General features: G+C 45.5%; 1 protein-coding gene across 1 annotated transcript; it reads left to right on the forward strand.

Annotated features, from left to right (window-relative positions):
• On the forward strand, positions 1–22555 carry Comt (catechol-O-methyltransferase). Its single transcript, XM_090320649.1, has 5 exons — positions 1–97; positions 16879–17164; positions 18066–18259; positions 18590–18721; positions 21786–22555. Exons 2-5 carry the CDS (start codon positions 16879–16881, stop codon positions 21975–21977), a joined length of 804 nt encoding a protein of 267 aa, XP_090176775.1. The 5' UTR covers positions 1–97; the 3' UTR covers positions 21978–22555.
• The last annotated feature ends 712 nt before the right edge of the window (positions 22556–23267 follow it).

Here is a 23267-nt window from a genome sequence, read left to right on the forward strand (position 1 = left end):
GGGGGCCTCGCGGCCGAGGCTGTCCACGGCTCTGCCTGCGCCGTTCTGCGCACGCGCGCGTGCGCCGCCCAGCAGGGAACCAGACGTCTGGAGCGCGGTGAGTTGCGGGCAGGACTACGGGCCAGGTGGGTAGGGGCGGGCAAGGGAATTTTGGGGTGTCTGTCTGTCTGTCCATCTGTTGATCTGTCTGTCCTGGAACTTAAACTCAGGGCCCGGGGATGCCGTCTTTTTCTCTGCTCAAAGCTGATGCTTTACTCCAGCTCACTTCGGGCTTTTTTTTTTATGGTGGTTCATTAGAGATTAGTCTCTAGACTTTTCTCCCCTGGCTGGCTTTGAATGACAGTCCTCAGATCTCGGCCTCCTGAGTAGCCAGTGTTGTACCCGAAGTTTCCCAATCCCCTCCGAAACACCACCCGAGTCCACGACCCACGCAAGCAACAAAGAGCCATTTATTAGCAAGCTCAGGCTTGGCCTTCCGCTTGGAGGCCCCAGTACAGAATTAGCACAGCTTTTATAGTACAGAACAAACAAGTTTTTTTTAGTTTTTATTCTCACAGCCCTGGCCTCCTGATTTGGATTTCTCAGAACTTTACAGAATGGAGACTGCTTAGAAATAACTTTTTTACTGAAGTTTCATCAAACTTTAAAATTAATTTAGGCCTTCACAGTCCTCCCTCTCACTGGTACATACATGAGTCAATCACAACTCGTTACTGATTGCCACTTTTACTGGCTGGTATTGTTATCTAAGAACCATTTCCTGGACTGTATTGATCCTCTATAAAAGTCACCAATCTGTTTAACACACGGGGCCTAATGGTCAGCGTGATTAGTAAGGCAATCAGAGGTCCCAGTAGAGTTGAAATTAATGTTGTCAGCCAGGTGGAGGCATTAAACCAAGATTTAAACCATCCTTGGCACCCCTGTTACTCTCTCTTACTTAAGTCTCCTTGTTACAGCTGCCAGGCTATCTTTTATTACTCCAGCATGGTCTGCCCCAAAAGTGACATTTTTTTAGGGCGACACACAAATCACCTTTCTGGGACCCAATAAGTCCATTTCTCTGGGAATCTGAAAGTCCAAAGTCCTCATATACTGTCTCCATCCAGGAATGTTGACCCCAGTAGCTCTTCCTGCTACCTTTACAGTGGTTGGAGTGCTGGGTATCACAGTACAAGTTTACTTGAGTGCCAGGATGTTAGAAATGAGACGATGAACATGTCCCCAGATCGACCTGTAAAGACTGGGTTGAATCATGGTTAGCACTGTCAGCTAGTTTATCTTCCCCAAGTTTTCCTTTAAATGACTCCTGGGGCTGCCTCTGGATGGCCTAGTGGGGGTTAACAGCTGGACAGAATGCTGGGCAGACAGCATTCTTTGGTTTGGAGGAGCATACAGTGTGCCCTCCCAGTTCTGCATCCAAGAAAACCCTCACAATTAGGAAATCTACATCCAAGCATTGCAACCCCCCACATCAGTATCAATTCTGACTCTGTTTACATTACTGCAGTTTAATTGCATACCAACTTTATTCAAGACATACTCATACCATTGACTACATACTCAAAGACTTACATGAGCATTCCATAATTCTTAATTTCTCCCTTTTAAACAACCATTTAAGACAATTTCCTTCAGATCCTTTTTTATCCAAAATAAACCTTTTTTTTCTTTCTCAATTCCTCTCCCAAAACCTTTACTAATCTTTTCCTCTCTTTTTTACTTGACTATAGCCCTCATTTACATTTAGCACCTCTCACCTCTAGGCTGTTCAGCACTGGATGGAAAATTCCCTTTACCCACCCAGAGTCACCATGATGGCTGCAAAAAGTTACTTAGGTGCAGTCTCCTTACTTTATTTTTTACTTACATGAAATCATACTATTGATTTCTCTGTAAGAAAGCTAAATTTCTGCCTGAACTTTTTTTCTCCGATGACTTTGTTAGGGGACTTTGAACTTAGCACAGATAGAATGTTCCACAACCAAGGGTGGTCTCCTCAGGAAGCAGCTGTGGGGTGTGGAATCAGGTAGGACAGGATGTGTAGTAGCAGCCTTGTCTCTCAGTCGCTCCAAAGGAACTTCACAACTCCTGCTGGGTGGCCTGCAAATTTCTGCACAGACTGGTTAGAGAAGCTTAACCCAAGGCCTGACTTTGGTGAATTTTTCCAATGATTTTCTGGTTGCTTTTCCTGAGCACACTTGTTTTTGCATGCTGGCAACCCATTGGTTTTAAGGACAACATACCGCTGAGATTCCAAAGTAATACCAGGGTGACAACTTTTAACGACCAGATTTCCTTTAAATGAGGCTAGGATTCTTTAGACAAGTATAGAAGACTTGAACCTGTAAACATTTTTTACAAGTGCAGTTTTCATTCTTTTTTTTTAAAAAAAAAAAAAAACATAGCATGAAGTTTTTTGTTTTACAAACACATGATTTTATTTTTTTTGCCAGTCCTGGGCTTGGGCTCAGGGCCTGAGCACTGTCCCTGGATTTTCTCAAGGCTAGGGCTCTACCCCTTGAGCCACAGCACCGCTTCTGGCTTTTTGTTACGTATGTGGTACCGAGGAATCGAACCCAGTCTTCGTGCATGCTAGGCAAGCACTCTACCACTAGGCCAAACTCCCAGCCCCTGCAGTTTTCATTCTTGTACATCTGTTACTACTGTTACCCATGCCTCTAATTTATCCTGTTTCATTTTTTCAAAAATAACTCTGGTCCCTTTATCTTAACTTTTTTAATCTGACTCAGGGGCATTGTCTAGGACCCCAAAAGCTTAGCCTATATTACCAAGGGGTATCCAGGATTAGATATCAGGAACAATACATCATTTAACAACTGCACAAACTTTTTCTTTGGCTATAACAGTGTAGCTTACTTAGCACCCATTTGCAAAGGCATTTTTTTTTTTGATTGTCTGGGGAGTCTTAGTTTCTGTGACCCCCAACTATGCCTAAGTTACCTATATAGGCCTATATACAGATCAATAGACATACCCTCAGGTCCACAAACTTCTTCTTTCCAGAGTTTGTGGCTGGTGTCAACTCAGAGTTTGCTCGGTTTGGGGCTTTGAGCAAAGACGGGGTTCAGAATTGTAAACTACCTACTATTACAGATGCCTGACAAATTCCTGCCCAGTTATGGAATAAATGGACATAGATAGTGGTAAGGCATGCTTACAGACTATTCTATGACCTCCTGGCTCTGATTAATTTTGAATGACCAAGCACAAGTGACTCTAGGATCTGACACCATAAGCAGTGGCTTACTGCATCTGGATGCTTCATTGCTTTTGTCCCAGGAGTGTCTCTTTACACACGGATAAATGTCTACTTGGTTGGTTGCTGGACTTGAACTCAGGGCCTGGGCACTGTCCCTCAGCTCTCCAGCTCAAGGCTAGCACTCTGAGCCACGATGAGCCCCAAAGCAACTCTGCCTCACTAGCACTCTGCTGCTATATTAGACACCACAGTCTCACAGGTACTTTGCTTTGCCCGGGCTGGCTCAGAACTGCAGCTTTTAGATCAGTGAGTCCTACAAAAGGCCACTTTACTCCAATTAGAAGCAACAAGGTGGTCAACTCAGAAATAGTCTCTAAGCATGATCTTACCTAGAACTTGTTAAGGGCCAAAGTTACATCTGAGTAAAGATCTGCTGTCCTTCTCCATGGGCCTGCTGGAGATTGCTATAAAGAAACTTACAAAGCAAACTGAAATAGCAATTAAGCAATCATTTTGGTAGTCCTAATTTTCCTTTTTTTGTCTTTCTTGAAACATATTTAGGACAACTTTACTTTAAAATCTTGTTTAGAAACTCATTTTTAATTTTTTTTTTTGCCAGTCCTGGGCTTGAGCTCAGGGCCTGAGCACTGTCCTTGGACTTTCTCAAGGCTAGAGCTCTACCACTTGAGCCTCAGCACCATTTCCGGCTTTTTTCTATGTATTTGGTACCGAGGAATTGAACCCGGGTCTTCGTGCATACTAGGCAAGCACGCTACCACTAGGCCCCATTTTTAATTTTTGAAAAAACTTTTACTGATATTTGCTTAAACATTTAACATTTTAGCCTTTATTTACATTTGAAAAACCTTGAAGGGCTCAAGGCACTCCCTTTGCCTCCAGGCCTCCTTTTAGAAGAGGCATTATTTTTTTTTCTTCTGCAGTTTAGGCTACTGCCTAGATCTCCAATAACAGTTTAAACTCAAATAAGTTTTTCCTTAATGCAAGAACTACAAACATCATCCGTGTACAGAAAGTCCAGACTTAATTTCCTTCTTTTGAAAAATATATCCAATTCCAAAGTAGCATGAAACCAAATCATAAGGAGATAAACCTTTAAACATTCCTTTTAAAACCCTTTTTCCTGATTTAATACATTTTAGGGGGCAGTTTAAGAAATATTAATCACATCATCCACATTTTACCATCAGATTTTCAGTGTCAGTCTGCAAAGAAAAAGGACCAAGATGGTCCACTGAGTCCATCTGACCAGGTTTAGATGAACAGCCTTCGTGCCAGCTTACTTTTTTCACCATGCGTGGATCCTCCCTTAGGGCATTTTCCACCATGGGAACCCAGAGCTGCACCTTTGCCAGTTTATCTCTCACCCCCAAAGATGGCCACACAGGACTATCCTAAGTTTTCCTGGTACTTTCTCTTGGCATTTGATTACCTAAACAGTTTAAAAAGACAGACAGGCAAAGTTTCTGATATTGATAAACAAATTTACATTTAAATTTCTGATACTTATCTCTGATATTTTTTACCGCTTGTTTTATTTTCATTCATTTTTAATTTAAAATTTTTTTCATATATTTTTATTGTAATTAATAGAAGGGTTACATTACATTCGCCAGATGGAGGGTGCATTACTTCACATACATTGATACCCTTTCTCATGTCTTGGTCCCCATTTCCCTCCCCTCTTATCTCAGATTTTTAACTCAAAGAAATAAATTTTAAATGCCCTAATGCCTCAGGGCTAAATAGGATACAATGTTTACAATGTAAACAGCTCTGTGCATTACAATACCAGATTTTTTAAATGCAGAGTTCAGAATCTTTAGAAAAATCCTATTAACCAGTTCCTCTTTGCAATACTCTTTTGAGACATTAGAAAACATTTAAAGCTAATAATTTTCTTAAAGTTTAGACTTAGACCCAATTGCCTTTGTGTTTGCCAACTTTACTCTTGCAGGTAAGAACCAGGTTCAAAACAAAACTTTTTACAAGGCAACTTATTGAAATTATTTGGTGGGGAGTCTTCCAGCACCAAATTTAGCCTACCTAGAGCATAACTCTAGCCATTTTCCCAATTTTGACTAGGCCAACTCACATATCAGTTTACAGGACCAAATTCAAACCTGGGGGAACCAAGACTGTTGCCTGTGTCCTGCCACCAATTGTCTCCAGAATGTCACTTCAGCCAGGTTGTTAGGAAAAAGGGCACTAGACTAGGCCTGCCTCAATTGCAGCTGAGTGGGAGAAGCCATACCAGGCTCAAGACCTACCCAAGTGGGGCTGAAGCTTTTATTCCCCTGGAATGTTCAAATGCTTAGTGACAAAGACACAAAAAACAAGAATCCATATTTAGGACTTGGTACCAGTTTCGAAAACAAAATCAGACAAGACAAAAAAAAATCTAACAAAACAAGACAGAGAAGCAGAGGACTTTAACCCTAAATTTTGATGGCATGCAGGGCAGCAGTCAGAGTGAGGAAGCGACTTCAGGGCCCTGAAAACTCTCAGGGGGCACCTCCCCTGTGGAGACTTCTGTTCTTTGGCAGCTGGCCGGCCAAGGCCATCTGACCCAAAATGTGAGTCATTTTACAGAGCAAAAAGTAAAGATTTATATGCAAGACAGAACAAAGCAAATGAACGCCAGGGCTGCTAAAATAAAGTCAATTAGGCACAGGATACACACTGGAAGAATACAGAAGCGCTGCGCAGTGCAGATGGTCAAGACAAAAATTGGGGGGGGGGGCAAAAAGTGTTTTAACCAAGGAGGAGATCAAAAGTTCTCTTAGCTGGCCATCCGACTGCAAAGGAGGGCCATTCCTCAATGCAAAGTGTAAGCTAATTTACTTTTTGTAATTTCCACACTCAAATTATGTGCCCCTCCCTTCGCTGTTCTCTCAGGTCACTCAGGAGAGCACCAGCCAGGTGTAAACCTACCATCTCCAGGATTTTAGCTGTTAGTTTTTCTCTTTAATTAAAAACAGTTAATGTGACACAAGACAGTCACTCAACACTTAAATAGACAAATCGCATGCGTGCCCAGGCTGTAAGCCAGAAGGGAACCATCAGACAGCAGGACAGTCACAGCAGGCTGTCCTTAGGACAATCCCCAATACAGCCTGGGTGCATCTAAAGGATAGCCCCCCAGAAGGGTGCAGGGGACATCTCCCGCTGGCCCCATTGGCTGTTTTATAGCGCGTCCGCCAGGACCTCTTACCAACCAACCCAGAACCTGCAGGCAAATACAGAACACAAAACCAGAGGCGCCAAACCAGAATTAATGACAATTGTCCCAACTTACCAGCCATTCCAGTCAGGCTCTCTGATCAGGTGTCTGAGTGGGCTTGCTAGGGGATTCCCGGCCCATGCACCAAATGTTGTACCCAAAGATTCCAATCCCCCCGAAAGACCACCAGAGTCCACGACCAATGCAAGCGACAAAGAGCCGTTTATTAGCAAGCTCAAGCTTGGTCCTCCGTGCCTTAGAAACCAGTGACGCTTGGAGGCCCCGAGTACAGAATTAGCACAGCTTTTATAGTACAGAACAAACAAGTTTTTTTTAATCTCACAGCCTTAGCCTCATGTTTTGGTTAACTTTTACATTGGAACACTCCTTTATTTCTTGTCGGCTTTGATGTTAAGGTTTTCCACAGAAGTTTGGGTCAGGATGGCCTTGCTAGCTGTGGAACACAGCTGCTGTCCTAAAGATTACTTTTGAATGTCCTTGCTAGCTGTGAGTAAACAACTAATGGGGCATCTTACAGTTCTCCTGAGAAGAGGCAGTTAGGGGATTTCTCAGAACTTTACAAAATGGAGACTGCTTAGAAATAACTTTTTACTGAAGTTCATCAAACTTTAAAATTAACTTAGGCCTCCCACTAGAATTATTGGCACAAGCCACCGTTGCCCCACTTGACTTTTATCATTATTGTTATTTGTATTATTTATTATTATTATTAGAAAGGACACCGAAGTTCCCTCAGGTCTGGGGACACTGTGGCAGCTGCTTGGAGTACTTGCTATCTTCTGGGCCCAGGGATCTAAGAAAGGCTCCAGGCTAAAAGAGGAAGTCACAGGCCCTGAGTCTACCCCCCCCCCTCCACTGGCAAAAAAAAAAGCTTAAATGCTACAAAGTCACATGTTAGGAAAAAGGGGAAAGAGCTGAGCTCCCTTGGCCCAGCAGAGAAAGGAGTCCATTAAAGGTTAGAGAAATGAGCAGTTACAAATATCTAGGTGGCAGGCTTAGTCCTTGCCTTCTGCATTTGCTGCTGGGACTTACAGAAGTTAAAACTCCTATCCTCCCCCTGAAGCTGCTATCTTTAGCTGTTGGCTAGACCAGCAGGAAATTTGTTTGGGAATTTAAAGCTTTGTTTTGTTTTACAGGCAGGCACTTTTCATAACATTAGAGCCATTCTCCTGATGTAGCTTGGAGATATTAGATGCAGAGTTAGTATTTAACTTTTTATTTATTTATTTATGTCAGTCCTGGTGCTTGAACTCAGGGCCTAGGCACTATCCTTGGACATGTTTTGCTCAAGGCTAGTGCTCTGCCACTTAAGCCACAGCACCACTTCTAGCTTTTTCTGTATATGTGGTACCGATGAATCAAACTCAGGGCTTTGTGCATGCTAGGCCGGCACTCTACCACTAGGTTATGCTCCTGGCCCTGTATTTAACTTTTTAGAAAGAGCCTGTCCAAGTTTGGTCATGAAGAAATATTGGACTGGGGGTGTGACTTAAGTAGTAGAGCACTTGCTAGACAAGGCCTTGAGTTCAATCCCAACCTCCCTCCCCCCAGAAAAAAAAAAAGAGAATCTGAAAATTTTGGTAGTGTCCCACTCCTCCTAGGAGAAAAGAGTTGTTTTTCATTCTCTTGAACAATAGAAACCCATTTTCTCTTCTGTGACCTTTTGTTCATAAAAGGACTTAGTGAAATAGGATTAGGGTATTTGTTGGATGCTACAAGCAGTTAGCATTTCAAAAGGGGTATTTCTGTGGAAACCAAAAGAAAAAGGCTGATGGTTGGTGTTAACTATACACCAATTTCTTAGTCTAGTGGGCAGTGTGGGGAAAAGATTTCTAAATGCTTTTTCAGTACCTAGAGATAGGAGATTGAGGATGGCAATAATTATTTAATGGATTTCGTTGGGCACCAGTGGCTCATGCCTGTAATCTTAGCTACTCAGAAGACTGAGATCTGAGGATCGCAGTTCAAAGGCAGCCCAAGCATTAAAGACCGTGAGACTCTATCTCCAGTTAACCACCAGAAAACTAGAAGTCTCATTGTTGCTCCAGTATTGGCACAAAAGAGAGAAGCTGGGAGTCAGTGGCTCACACTAGTAATTCCATTCACTTGAGAAGTTGAGATCTGAAGGATCAAGGTTCGAAACAAAGCAGAAAAATCCCTGGGACTCTTCAATTAACCAGCAAAAAGCCACAAGTGGTAACTCAAGTGGGAAAGTGCCAGTCTTGAGCAAAAAAGCAAAGCAAGGGCATAAGGCGCTTAGTTCTACCTCCAGGTCAACACACACACACACACACAGTCTCTCTCACACACACAACCCCCCACCCCCTCGGTCCGTCCATCCGTGTGCCTCTCTCTCTCTTTCTCTCATACCAGTCCTGGGGCTTAAACTCAGGGCCTGGGTGCTATGCCTTTTTTTTTTTTTTTTTTTTTTTTTTTTTTTTTTGCTTAAGACTAGGGAGTTTGGCCTAGTGGTAGAGTACTTGCCTAGAATGCATGAAGACTGGGGTTCGATTCCACAGTACCACATACATAGAAAAAAAGCCAAAAGTGGTGCTGAGGCTCAAGTGGTAGAGCTCTAGCCTTGAGAAAATCCAAGGACAGTACTTAGGCCCTGAGCTCAAGCCCAGGACTGGCAAAAAAAAAAAGACTAGCACTCTAGTCTAACCTACTAAACCCTACTCTAACTTTACTTCCAACTTTTTGGGCATTTAATTGGAGGTAAGAGTCTCACAGACATTTGAAACTGCCTGAACTAGTTTTGAGCTGACATCCTCAAATCTCATCCTTCTGAGTAACTAAGATTACAAATGTGATCCGTCCATGCCCACCTTCATGTAGCTTTACCCCTGCCTCCACTTCCCCATATGCCTCCTGCTCCCCAGTGCAGGCCTTAGGTATGCAGAATATCCATCCACCACTGAGCTACATCCCAGTCCAAGATTATTTTTGCTTACAAAGTAGTTCTGATTTCATTTGATTCTGGCTAATTATTTACACAAGTACAGTAAGGGTGATACTTGACCACACGGGCCTTTCTTGGATCGTTTGGTTTGACCCACTTCCACCTTTTTTCTGTGTATGTGGTACCAAGGATCAAACCTGGGGCTTCGTGCATGGTAGGCAAGAACCTTACCACCAGGCCAAACTCCTGGCCCCTGCTAGAATGAACTTTTTATAAGGCATCTCAGACATTCAAGGCTAGAAACCATGAGTCTGTCAGACTTTTTGCAGTACTTATAGATTGAGGTGTTCTTCTGTCTGTCTCTCTCACACTGAAGCTTGAACTCTAGGCATGGGTGCTTAGAGTACTATAATGCCCAGATTTCGGGGTCCCCAAAGACCACCAAGGAGCTGAATCTGATGTTAGTCTTCTAGTGCAAGCACGAGCATGGACTCACAACCAACACCGACACAGCGGGTCTGAGTTGAGAGTCCCAACTTTCTATTGTACAGGGTTTTTATAGGGTTTGGGGAACTTTAGTCATAAGTTTGAGCAAATCATAACACATCACAGAAAAAAAAATCAAAGAACAATACTCAAAGTTGATTTGTGCAGCTAGTGGCTAGCAAGTATTCGGCTGGAAGTGATTGGTTTAGTTCAAAGGGTTGACGTTTTATGAATTGATTGGCTCGTGCTAGGGGGATACATGCTGAACTGCAGGGCAGCTGGTCCGGATATCATATTGGTTATCTTATCCTGGAGCCTTTAATCACTGGGGGTGGCTTTTAAACCAGAGTTGTCTGGAATTTACTATTTTCTTTGAAGCTGCTGTCTTTGCTGGTTTAGAATTTGTTCAGTGACCCTCTGTGGGGTCTGAATGAATGAACTTCTGGCAGAGCCTGCTTAAAAATAACTTTTTACTGAAGTTGATCGAACTTCAAAATTAATTTAGGCTTCTCAGTACTGAATTCCTTTAACCTTTAACATTTTTTTTTTCTTCTTTTCAAGGCTGGCATTCTGCTATTTGAGCCACAGCTCAACTTCTGGCTTTTTTATTTTTTAACTTCTGGCTTTTTGGTGGTTGAGTCTCATGAACTTTCCTGCCAGGACTAGCATTGAACTTCAACCCTGAGATCTCAGCCCTCTGATAGGATTACAGGCATGAGCCACTGTCACCCAGCTAAATTCTCTTCTTGAGATCTCTAAATATCCAGAAATTCCTGGAGCTGCCAGGGATGGGCTCTTCTGATGTGCAAAAAGACTGAGAACTAATCTAGGCACCAGGCCAGATTTTTCCAGAGGGTTTTATAAACATTGTTTCAATAAAAACTTAGCTGCTTAAAGCTGTCTGGTCCTATCTGCTTTTATGTGTGATCTCAAGAAGAACATTCCAATCAAAGCTTCGGTTTTCACATATGTCTTGTTACAAGAACAGATTCTTACCAAAGTTATAGGAATAACTACATTGCCATGGAAATAAGAATAGTAAGTTTCAAAGTTCAGAGGTATCTGGCAGTGAGAAAACTTTGTTTAACAATGTATAATTTACTTGATTATTACAAGTAATTTGTAGCTATGCCTGGCACTTTGGCCAGCCAGGGCACAAAAGGACCTAAGACTCTTTTTTTTTTTTTGCCAGTCCTAGGCTTGAGCTCAGGGCCTGAGCACTGTCCTTGTACTTTCTCAAAGTCTAGAGCTCTACCACTTGAGCCTCAGCACCACTTCCGACTTTTTTCTATGTATGTGGTACCAAGGAATCGAACCCGGGTCTTCGCGCATGGTAGGCAAGCACTTTAACCACTAGGCAAAACTCCCAGCCCCAAGGACCTGAGACTTTTAACTCTAGTTAACCTCTAGAAAATGGGAAGTGGGACTTTGCTCAAGGGAGGAATGGTAGCTGAAGGGCTCAAGGACAGTGCCCAGGCGGAGTTCCAACCACATGACCCACCAAAAGCAAAAACAAAAAACAAGTAATAAGTAGCAAAAGGGAAAGGGAAGGAGATGGGGGGGGGGAGTTGTGCCCTAAAAGTAGGCCTTGTAGCATGGCCTAGTGGTAGAGTGCTTGCCTAGCATGCATGAAGATCCTTACTCAGTTCAATTCCTCAGTACCACATTCACAGAAAAAGGCAGAAGTGGTGCTGTGGCTCAAGGGGTAGAGCTCTAGCCTTGAGAAAGCCCAAGGTCAGTGCTCTGGCCCTGAGTCCAAGCCGCAAAAAAAAAAAAAGATAAAAAGAAAAAAAAAGAGTCTCACAGACTTTAGTGCCTGGGCTGGCTTTGAACTACGATCCTTAGATCTCAGCCTCCTGAGTAGCTAGGATTACAGGTATGAACCACAGTGCCCGGCTTCTCTCTCTCTCTCTCTTTCTTTCTTTCTTTCTTTTTTTTTTTTTTTGAGGAAGTTCGGTCTTTGTTCTTGAAGGAGTTCCAGTTCCAGAGAAGTGATCACTTTATTTTTATTTATTTATTTATTTTATTTTGCCAGTCCTGGGCTTGGGCTCAGGGCCTGAGCACTGTCCTTGGGTTTTCTCAAGGCTAGAGCTGACGGCACCACTTCTGGCTTTTTTTTTTTTTTTCTATGTATGTGGTACCAAGGAATTGAACCTGGGTCTTCATACATGCTATGCAAGCATTCTACTACTAGGCCAAACTCCCAGACCCAAGTTATCATTTTATTGCTGGAACAGAACTGGAACAAGGTGGTCTCCTGAGGGTTATTTTTGCTGTTTGATTTAAGGTATTAGGAAGAAGGCAATTATTTGAGGGGCTGTTTGCCTTCTATACAAAATTGTCTTTCTTTTTTTTCCCTCAGGGCCTGAGCACTGTCCTTGGGCTTTTTCAAGGCTAGAGCTCTACCACATGAGCCACAGTATCACTTCTGCCTTTTTTTTAATTATTTTTTTTTATTTTATGGTTGGTCGTGGGGCTTGAACTTGGCCTGGGCACTGTCCCTGAGCTCTTCAGCTCAAGGCTACAACCCTACCCCTTGAGCCACAGTGCACTTCCAGCTTTGTAAGAGTCTCACAGTCTTTCATGCCCAGGCTGTCTTTGAACTGAGATCCTCAGATCACAGCCTCCTTAGTAGCTAAGATTATGGGCATGAGCTACCAGCACTTTGTCTTTGTAACTGTAAGACAAAAGTCTCAGGGCCGAGAATGCAGCCTAGTGGTAGTGTTTGCCTGGCATGCACAAAGTCCTGGGTTCAATTCTTCAGTACTACATACACAGAAAAAGCTGTAAGTAGAGCTGTGGCAGGGCACTAGCCTTAAGCAAAAAGTGTCCAAGGCTTGAGTTCAAGCCCCATAACTGGCAAATAAAGAAATTAAAATATTGGAATTTGGGCCGGGAGTTTGGCCTAGTGGTAGAGTCCTTGCCTAGCATGCACAAAGACCCGGGTTCAATTCCTCCGTACCACATACATAGAAAAAAACTGGAAGTGGTGCTGAGGCTCAAGTGGTAGAGCTCCAGCCTTGAGAAAGTCCAAGGACAGTGCTTAGGTCCTGAACTCAAGCCCACGACTGGCAAAAAAAAAAAAAAAAATTTTTTTTTCTTTTATCCAGTATTAAGTACAGTGTTGTGTAATGTTTGCCACTATTTCCAGAGCTTTTTCGACATCCCAAACAGAAACTACCTATTAAGTAATGACTCACCAGCCCCCTCCCTCCTATCTTTAGTAACCTCTGACTTCCTTCCTGTCCTTAGACTTACCTGTTTTAGGAGTACTGGAATCATACAATACTTACCGTTGTGTCTAGACTACTTACTTCACCCATGCAGTGTCTTCAAGTGTTATCCTTGTTGCAGGATGAATCAGAACTCCATTTTATTTATTTTTTTGTGCCAGTGCTATGGCTATTGTGTATTATTTTATGTATTATGTATTTATTATTTTTTCAGTGTTGGTACTAGGCACTGTCCCTGAACTTTTTTGCTCAAGGCTAATGCTCTACCACCAAGTTCCCTTCCAATTTTTTTGTAGTTCATTGTACAGGTGAGTCTCACTGACTTTATTGCTTAGTTGGCTTTGAACCCTGATTCTTAGATCTCATCCTCCTGAGTAGCTAGGAGTATAAGTGTGAGTCACCAGTGCCTGTGAGCAGAAAACTTCAAGAGAGGGGCCAGGAGTTTGGCCTAGTGGTAGAGTGCTTGCCTAGCATGCATGAAGACCCAGGTTCGATTCCTCGGTACCACATACATAGAAAAAAGCCGGAAGTGGTGCTGAGGCTCAAGTGGTAGAGCTCTAGCCTTGAGAAAGTCCAAGGTCAGTGCTCAGGCTCTGCGCCCAAGCTCAGGACTGGCAAAAAACAGAAAAAAAAAAAAACTTCAAGGGAAAACTTTATCCCCAAGGCTGGGAGTTTGACCTAGTGGTAGAATCACAAGGCCCGGGTTCAATTCCTTGGAACCATATACATAGAAAAAAATGGAAGTTGGGGCCAGGAGTGTAGCCTAGGAGTGGAGTGCTTGCCTAGCATGCAGAAAGCCCTGGGTTTGATTCCTCAGTACCACATACACAGAAAAAGCCAGAAGGTGTTGTGGCTCAAGTGGCAGAGCTCTAGCCTTAAGAAAGCTCAAGGAGGGGCTGGGAGTTTGGCCTAGTGGTTAAAGTGCTTGCCTAGCATGCACGAAGACCCGGGTTCGATTCCTTGGTACCACATACATAGAAAAAAGCCAGAAGTGGTGCTGTGGCTCAAGTGGTAGAGCTTCTAGCCTTGAGAAAGTCCAAGGACAGTGCTCAGGCCCTGAGCTCAAGCCCAGGACTGGCAAAAAAAAAAAAAAGAAAGATGGCTTGAGAAGTGGTGATGGTAGTGGAGGTGGCTCACACCTGTAATCCTGTCCACTCAAGAGGCTGAAACCTGGATGATAATGGTTCAAGGCAAAACTCACAAGACTCCATCTCCAAAATAACCAGGAAAAAGCAGGGCTGTATGTTTCATGTTCAAGTACCAAGTGATTAAGTTCAAACCCCTGTACTGAGCAAAAAGAAAAAAAGATGGCATGGTTCACTGACTTAAAGTGAGGACTGGACCTAAAGCCCCTCTGGCAAGGACACCTCACTCTGGCTCTAAGACCTGCCCCCAGCTTCCAGTAGCCACTCCAGGCTTCTGGTTTTGGCATTTCCTGAAAGCTGCCCAGAAGCCATTTCAACACACTTCCTCTCTTCTTCCCCTCCTTCTCTTACTGTCTTGTATGTGATCCTTCAGTAGCCATTGAGCCTATATGTCATTTTCAAGTTTATTTATTTATTTTGGTCTGTCCTGGGGCTTGAACTCTGGTCCTGGGCACTGTCTCTGAGCTCTTCAGCTCATGGCTACTGTTCTACCACTTGAGCACAGCACCACTTCCAGTTTTTTAGTTAATTGGAGATAAGTGTTTCATGGACTTTAGTGCCTGGGCTGGCTTTGAGCCACGATCCTCAGATCTCAGCCCCCTGAGTGGCTAGGATTACAGGCATGAGCAACCAGCGCCCAGCTCATTTTCAGGTTTATTACTGGCTCTTCTGGGAGACATTAAGCCTGAGCAAAATGACTCTTTCTCCTCAGGGCAAATATGTGTGACACCATAACTTACAGGGTAATGCAGATGAAGACTAGAAAGCCTGTCCCTGTTGTCTGTGGCTAGGGAACACTCTGCAGCTAGAAAAGTAAATGTCTGCCTTTGCCAATAAAGAAGGCCTAGGCCTAGTGAAGGAGTTCAGATAGCTAGACCTTGGTTATTTCCAGATTGCAGTTCTGCTAATGATTAATTAAAGGCAACAGCAAACCACACAGTGAAACGCACCTGGTTGCTTAACTTGGAGAAGTAGAGTCGGGCCCTTTCCTGAAGTTGACCTCTGGAGAGGAGTTGGGCTCAAAATAGCTTTGAAAATCACTTTGGCTTGATCAAGAGTGCATGTGAAGATTCAGGTGGAGCATGTGTACACAGACCTGCTGGTCACATGGGCGCTGTTATCTTTTGTAAACAGTCACATGACTTGAGACTACAGAGTCCGGGCAGCCACATTACCCTCCAGTACCCTGGGAAGCCTAGCTTTCCTGTTTTCTGTCTGCTGAGTCCTTACTAAAAGTTCTGGAATATGGAATCTGCTGAGGCCCTGGGCTGCCTTCTCTCTTCTCCTTCAAAAATAGAGCTTTCAGGGGCTGGGAGTTTGGCCTAGTGGTTAAAGTGCTTGCCTAGCATGCACGAAGACCCAGGTTCAATTCCTTGGTACCACATACATAGAACAAAGCTGGAAGTGGTGCTGAGGCTCAAGTGGTAGAGCTCTAGCCTTGAGAAAGTCCAAGGACATTGCTCAGGCCCTGAGCTCAAGCCCAGGACTGGCAAAAAAAAAAAAAAAAAATAGAGCTTTCAGATGGGTGTTTGGGTTCAAGCCTACAATCCTAGCTACTCAGAGACAGAGATTGGAAGATCTTGTTTGGATGCCAGCAGAAAAAAAATCTATAAGACTTATCACTATCAGCAAAATACTGGAACTACCAAGGGTCCAAGGCCCCTACAGGAATGTCACATGGCCCCTGGCAGGAACTCAAGAACTTCCTCTTTCTGGAGCCGGGAGTTTGGCGTAGTGGTAGAGTTGCTTGCCTAGCATGCACAAAGACCCGGGTCCAAGTCCTCAGTACCACGTACATAGGAAAAAGCAGAAAATGGTACTGTGGCTCAAGAGGTAGAGCTCTAGCCTTGAGAAAACCCAAGGACAGTGCTCAGGCCTTCAGTTTAAGCCCCAGGACTAGCAAACAAACAACAACAAAAAAAAAACCACACAAACTTTCCTCTTTCTGTGTTCTTTTCCTTTTTCAGGATCTCTAGCCAGAAATCATGGGTTTCTGCTTTGAACTTTGTGAACTCTTATGTCAGCTTGTGACCCCAGCAGAGCGTCCATTTAACTTAAGTCCTGGACTACCCAACCAGAGGACATGTGAATTGTCTCACATCTTGCTTGGCTTTTTTGCCTAAGGCTGGCACTCTACCACTTGAGCCCCCCACCTCCACTTTGAACCTCAATCCTCAGAACTCAGCCTCCTGAATAGCTAGGATTACAGGCATGAGCCACTAATGCCCAGTTCCTTCAAAAAAAATCTATAGTCATGTGGGAAAAGAGAAGCTGGTTTAAAGTCACCACTGAACCAGTACTTCTCTAGGAAAGCACTCAACGCTAGGAACTGAGCCCAGCCAGGCCAGTAGAAATCTGCACACATCTGTTCTGTCCACCAGCAGGTGTTGGAGGAGGTAGAGAGGCCAGAATCCTAGCACTGGCCCAATCAAGTGGGGCATGAGGCTGGCTTCTTTTGGCCCTTAGCATAGGCAGTGGCAACAGTACCCCCAGACTGTGGGCAAGGAGACTTACAAGGCAGGGAGTGCCTCTTGCTGGCAGCCTTCCTCTTCCTGTTCTTCCTGGCTGGCTGTGTGCTCTTGTTTACTCATTTATTTCTCTCCTTCCTGCCCACTCTCGCCCTACAGATGCTGGGAGCTCCGCCCCTCCTGTTGGCTGCAGTCTCATTGGGCCTTGGGCTGCTGGTTTTCCTGCTGTCACTCAGAAGATGGGGCTGGGCCATGTTACATATCTTCTGCCTTGAGTTCATGCTGCAGCCAATCTACAACCTGGTCATGGGAGACACTAAAGAGCAGCGCATCCTGCGCTATGTGCAGCAACATGCGAAGCGTGGGGACCCCCAGAGTGTGCTGGATACCATTGACACTTACTCCTCACAGAAGGAGTGGGCCATGCATGTGGGTGACAAGAAAGGTAAGTGGCTCATCTGTGAGGTGGAGGAGGGGGAGGAACAGAGGAGGAAATAGAAACAGAGACCTCCAAGGGGCAAAAACCTTGAGACAAGCTCAGATGGGACAAGCTACGAGCCATGGGGTAAAGTTCAGAGACTAGTACCCACTGCAGGACTCTATAAACAGTGGAGTATTTAACAAAATGTGCTGTCAGCCAAGTCTCCACCAAACACCTGGGGATGCGTTGAGATCCATCGCTCTGAGGCCCTCAAGAGGCCACTGCCAGGGCTCTCTGCTTTTTTTTTTTAACCAGTCCTGGGGCTGGAATTCAAGGCGTGGGCACTGTCCTTGGGCTTTGTCAGGGCTTGAGCTATAGCACCACTTCCGGCCTTTTCTGTGTATGTGGTACTAGGGAATCAAACCTAGGGCTTTGTACATGCTAGGCAAGCACTCTATCACTAGGCCATGCTCCCTGGCACCAGGGCTTTATGCTTGTAGCATGTTAGGCAGTGCTTAGGGTACAGTTCCCCTTGTCGTCTGTTCATCTGTGTCATGGGACCAGTCGTCAGGTTTTCCTGGAGCCTCTCCCTGGCCTTGGCTTCTGGCCTGGTACACAGTTATATATTTTACTGAACCTTGAAGTCAGACCCTTGGTTTAGAACTTAGTCGTTCCCTTCAAGAATTCCAGGATGCTGAGGAGGCAAGAAAGAGGGACATTTGTGCCAAGGCTGGAGGCCTAAGAGACCATGGGAGTTCAAAAGCATGCCTAATGAGAGCCAAGTCCTTGGGGCTGGGGGGTTAAAGGAAGTCAAGCATCCCCCAGACTTTCCCCAGTGCTGGAGATGGGAGTCTGGAGATGTTGCGTGGAACTGAGTCCACCTCCATCCAGCTGTGCTCGTATCTTTCTCCCCACCTCCCTCCAGGCCGTATCATGGACACTGTAATTCAGGAGTACAAGCCATCCTTGGTGCTGGAGCTGGGGGCGTACTGCGGCTACTCCGCTGTGCGCATGGCCCGCCTGCTGAAGCCTGGCGCCAGGCTCATCACCATGGAGATGAACCCCGACTTCGCTGCCATCACCCAGCAGATGCTGAGCTTCGCTGGCTTGCAGGACAAGGTGTGCACAGCCGACCTGACTGGGGTGATATAGATACTGGGGCAGGGGCAGTGGGGATGGGAGGGAGAGCAGGGTTTAAGTCACACCATGCTTGTTTCAAGCTCTGGGCACCACTGTAGTTGGAGCCACAATGCTTGGTGCTTTCCAGATTGGAGTTCAAGAAAGGACCTTCCCCTGTACACAGCTCCAGCAGGTTGTATATCCTATACAACAAAAACTCCATGGCAAGGACTGGACAAAGTAGAAGTGCATGTTTATTGTGGCATTGTACATGTGGGAATCCAGGTGTGGGCTCCCTGTGGGCACAGCCATAACAGAGCGCTGTTGCAGGTCACCATCCTGATCGGGCCCTCCCAGGACCACATCCCCCAACTGAAGCAGCAGCATGGTGTGGACACCCTGGATATGGTCTTCCTGGACCACTGGAAGGACCGCTACCTGCCGGACACCCTTCTTCTAGAGGTAAGCCTCCTGCTTCACCAGACAGGCTCCTGCAGGGGTTGCTGGGACCACCCAGGTTAGCTGGCCGCATCCTGGTAGAGCCAGGCATCCTGCCTGAGGTCAGGGAACACAGAGGACATGGAGGCCCCAGGGCAGGTGAGAATGGGCAGCAAGGGTTCTAGGCTGTGGGCCCCAGCCTAGAGGAATGTTCCTGCCTGCAGCAGGGCAGGTAAAAAGGTAGCGAGCACCATACGTCAAAAGAGCTGAACCTAATGGGCATTGGGCCAAGAAATAGGGAGAGAAATTCTGGGGAACACAAAGCACTGACTGGGCTTCGTCTGGCTAGCACAAAAGTAGACCTATTCTAGTGGACACCACTGGCTCACGCCTGTAATCCTAGCTACTCAGGGGGCTGAGTTCTAAATTGCAGCTCAAAGCCAACAGGGGCAGCAAAAGCTGTGAGACTCATCTCCAACTAATCACCAGAGTGGAGCTGTGGCTCAAGTGGTAGTGTTATCCTTGAGCACAAAAGCCAGGCCCTGAGTTCAAGTCCCATGACTGACCCCCCCCCCCCCAAAAAAAAAAAAAAAGTAGCTCTGTCCTGGATTTGTTTCCTTCCCATTTCCCTCAGCTGCAGCTGGGGGCTGTCGTTACTCAGTGAGCAACTGAGGCTCCAGGCATTGGTCAGCTACCACAAACTGAGTTTCACCTTAACTTTGGCCCTCCCTGATGGTGACAGGAAACATGGAGGCTTCTCTACCTGGTCTTCACTGCCCAGTGGCCAACTTGGAGGTGCCTGTAGCTGTCACTTTCATTGTAGTATCTCGTTGACATAGCCGTATCACTGTGTAGCACTGAGGCTTGAACTCAGGACCTGATCCTTTCCCTTAGCTTTGTAGGCTAATGCCCTACACTTGAGACATGCCTCCACTTCCAGCTTTTTCATGATGAACTGGAGATAAAAGAGTCTTTCTCCTGACTTTACTGCCCAGGTAGACTTTGAACTGTGATCCTCAGATCTCAGACTCCTCAGTAGCTGGAATTTCAGGCTTGAGCCACCAGTGACCAGCTGCAATTGCACCTTTAAATGCAAAGGGGTTAGCTGCTGGCAGAGCAATTGTGGTCTGGACATGGAAGAGAAGGGACTAGCACCGGGAGTGCTAGTGGGAGTAAAAGAGCACAGATCATTCTGGCAACAAGGTGAGTCAGAGGTACAGAAGGGCTTTCAGCAAGTAAAAGATGAGGTGTTTTATGGCAGGATCGTTATTAGCCTGTGGATAGGGAAGGGCATTTCAGATCTGCCCCCCCTTCCCCCTAACCAATTTAGGAAGTGCAGAATCCTGGTGTTGAGAAGGGAAGTGTCTCAGGAGTTGAAAATCTGTACCAGCCTTGGTGATAGGCATTTGGGAGACACGAGGGAAATCGCCAGGCTAGGCCGGGACAGCCATGAGCAGCCAACCTGGGCCAAGTGAGTCACCCTTGGAGAACAGGTATGAGCCTGAAAGTGGGGTGTTGAAGCCAAAGTGCAGGCAGCTGAGAAGACAGGCCTCACCTGGGCAGAAGAGAGACTACAGCAGAGCCTCAGTCACATGGAGTATATTTCAGCACTTTCAGTGTATGTGATAATTACAGGGGCCTGCTTTTAAAAAAGTAGCAAATATTGCAGTTCAGTAACTAGGAAACTAACAGTTTTCTCCGTACTGCTTGTTCAAAGCTGATAATTATCTCAAGAAGAGAAGGCAGGAATTGGAAATGGCTGTACCTTTTTTTTTTTTTCCATGCCCAAGATGGAACCAGAGCCTTGTGTATTCAAGTGCTGTATTTCATGTGGAGCTAATACACCCAACCCAGGTCACTTGTTTCTAATTGCTTTTGATGTCTCACATGAAAAGCTTTCTTTGTTTTCATTGTTACTTTTTATTTTGAAACAGTGTTTCTCTATGTAGCCAAGGCTGGCAGGAACCTTTTTTTCTCTTTTCATGCCAATACTTTGCTATTTGGACCATAGCTCTACCTCTGACTTTCTGGTGGTTAATTTAGATATAGGAGTCTAACAGATTTTTCTGGATCTAGTCTGTAGTGACCACGCCAACCCAAGTCCAAGTCCCCAGACACCTCTCCCTTATAGATGCCAATTTTTTTTTTCTTTTTGCCAGTCCTGGCCTTGAGCTCAGGGCCTGAGCACTGTCCTTGGACTTTCTCAAGGCTAGAGCTCTACCACTTGAGCCTCAGCACCACTTCCGGCTTTTTTTCTCTGTATGTGGTACCGAGGAATTGAACCCGGGTCATTGTGCATGCTAGGCAAGCACTCTACTACTAGGCCAAACTCCCAGGCCCTAGATGCCTATTTTTCTGGCATCAGGTATCTGAGGATGCACTGGCTTCTTAGCTTATCATATCCACCACTCATCCATTCATAAAGCATCTGCTGAGCACCTTTGTGTGCCACACATTGTTGTAGATGGCTGGGGATAGATACAGGGGTGAAGGGTGATTGGGGAAGTGGCTCATGTGGTTGCCCAACTTATAAAAGACTCTGGTTCTAGCTGGGCTCTAGTGGTACATGGCTGTAATCCTAGCTATTCAGGAGACTGAGATCTGAATTTCACAGTCAGCTCGGCAGGAAAGTCTGTGAGACTCTTTAACCATCTAAAATCCAGCGATGGTGCAGTAGTGCTATAGATCAAGTGGTAAAGTGCTAACCTTGAGCAAAAGAGCTCAGGGACAGCATCCAGTCCCTGAGTTTATTCCCCAGTATGGGCATGCATGCGTGTGTTGCATACACATACATGCACGTGCACACGCACGCACGCACGCGCGCACACACACACACACACATCTAGGTTTGATCTCTAGTGCCAAAAAAAAAATAGTGAATGGAGGAGCAAAAGACCTCCATCTTCAGCCGATGTGCCTCACATTGGACTTATACTGCAATGGCTACTTTGAGATAAAAATGAGGGCATCAAGGAAGACTTGAACCTCAGGGTTGAGCAAAAGCTAATGTGTCAAACAGCAGCTTTGGGGGGTGGGGGAGGTGGGGAGAGTGAAGAGTGCCTAATCACCGACCATCTGTCCTCTGCAGGAATGTGGTCTACTGCGAGAGGGGACAGTGCTTCTGGCTGATAATGTCATCATCCCAGGAGCCCCAGAATTCCTGGCATACGTGCGGGAGAACAAAAGCTTTGAGTGCACACATTACAGATCATACCTAGAGTACATGAATGTGGAGGATGGCCTGGAGAAGGCCATCTACAAGGGCAAGGGACAGGCTTGACTGCCTACCCCACATTGGGCGCCTCACCAAGCCTCCTTCTGAAGAGCAAGATGCCATGTTCCCTCTTGATAACTTCAACGGCCCTAGGGTCTGCTTCACATAGGACGTACTCTAAAGACTAGTGAGCTCACTGTGCAAAAGTCACTGCAGAAAACCTGGAAAATATCTCCCGATATTTGCTCAGGGAGAGCATTCGCCTAGCATGTGAGAGGCCCAATTCAATCCCCAACACTGAAAAAGAAAAAACAAAGATGGAATTGGAGCACGTAGTATGATTTCCAATCATGTTTCTTCAAAGAAAGATTATCAAGCACCATCATATGTATTAGGCCCTGGAAGCAGAAGTTGGAAAAATCTGGAATGTGTTGGGCTTTGCAGTGACTGTCCTAAGGTTTTCTGTCACCAGGTGGCAGCAGTGCCTCAGTGACATCACCACCATCAGCTCACCGGCACTTTTGCTTTGTAAATTTTTATCTTTTTAAAGAATGAACTGTAACTTCTTTACTAAAATTAGATGATTGTACTCTTATATACTAAAAGCATGTCTGAAAGCCACTAGAAATAAAGATACAAATGTTCCAATGTGAGAATTCATTGGGGTGATTCCTTTCAGCTTCACCTTCTCTGGATGAGCACTAATGCTCTATGCAGCCTGGCTAGGTCCTGAGTGTCCTACCAGCCTTAGGACTCCTGGCCACAGCAGTGGGGTGGAAGCCATCTCTGCTCCACACTGCTCCTTCAGGCCAAGCCAGGGACACCGGTCAGCCTGCCTGGAAAAATAAGCACAGAACTGGCCATTTCTGACAAGCAGGGTTCTGGAAACAGTGGAGAAAGGGCCATTTGGAGCCCTGCCTGTTGGGACCCACATGGGGTGTTAGGTGGAAATATCTCCTTCTCCAATCTCATTTGGCCTTCTTTATGTGGGGGGAAATGGGCTTGGAATAGCCAGGGCATTGCTGCTAGTTGCCTAGCTACTTGCAAGCAAGCCAAGCTGCTTTGTAGACACAAAGAGGCCTAAATCCAGAGCTGCTCTGACACCTTCAAGCACCCAGACTGCCATCCACTCGAGAGGTTCCAGGAGGTCCCACCAAGACCAGACATAGAGATCAATTTGTCCTAGTAGATCCCACTCATGCCCAGTGAGCCCCGGCCAGCCTTCCACCAGAAGCCAACCCGACCTTGTGAAGGCAGAGCAGATCAGCGATAAGCCAGGCTGGATGCAGGTAGATAATGCAGGTTACCCCTGGGGGCACACTGAGGAACTTCTAGCCTTTGTAGTCAGGTTGTCCT

This window comes from Megascapheus bottae, chromosome 28 (genome assembly GCF_031878675.1).
Source record: "Megascapheus bottae isolate mThoBot1 chromosome 28, mThoBot2.hap1, whole genome shotgun sequence".
In the NCBI taxonomy this organism is placed as follows: domain Eukaryota; kingdom Metazoa; phylum Chordata; class Mammalia; order Rodentia; family Geomyidae; genus Megascapheus; species Megascapheus bottae.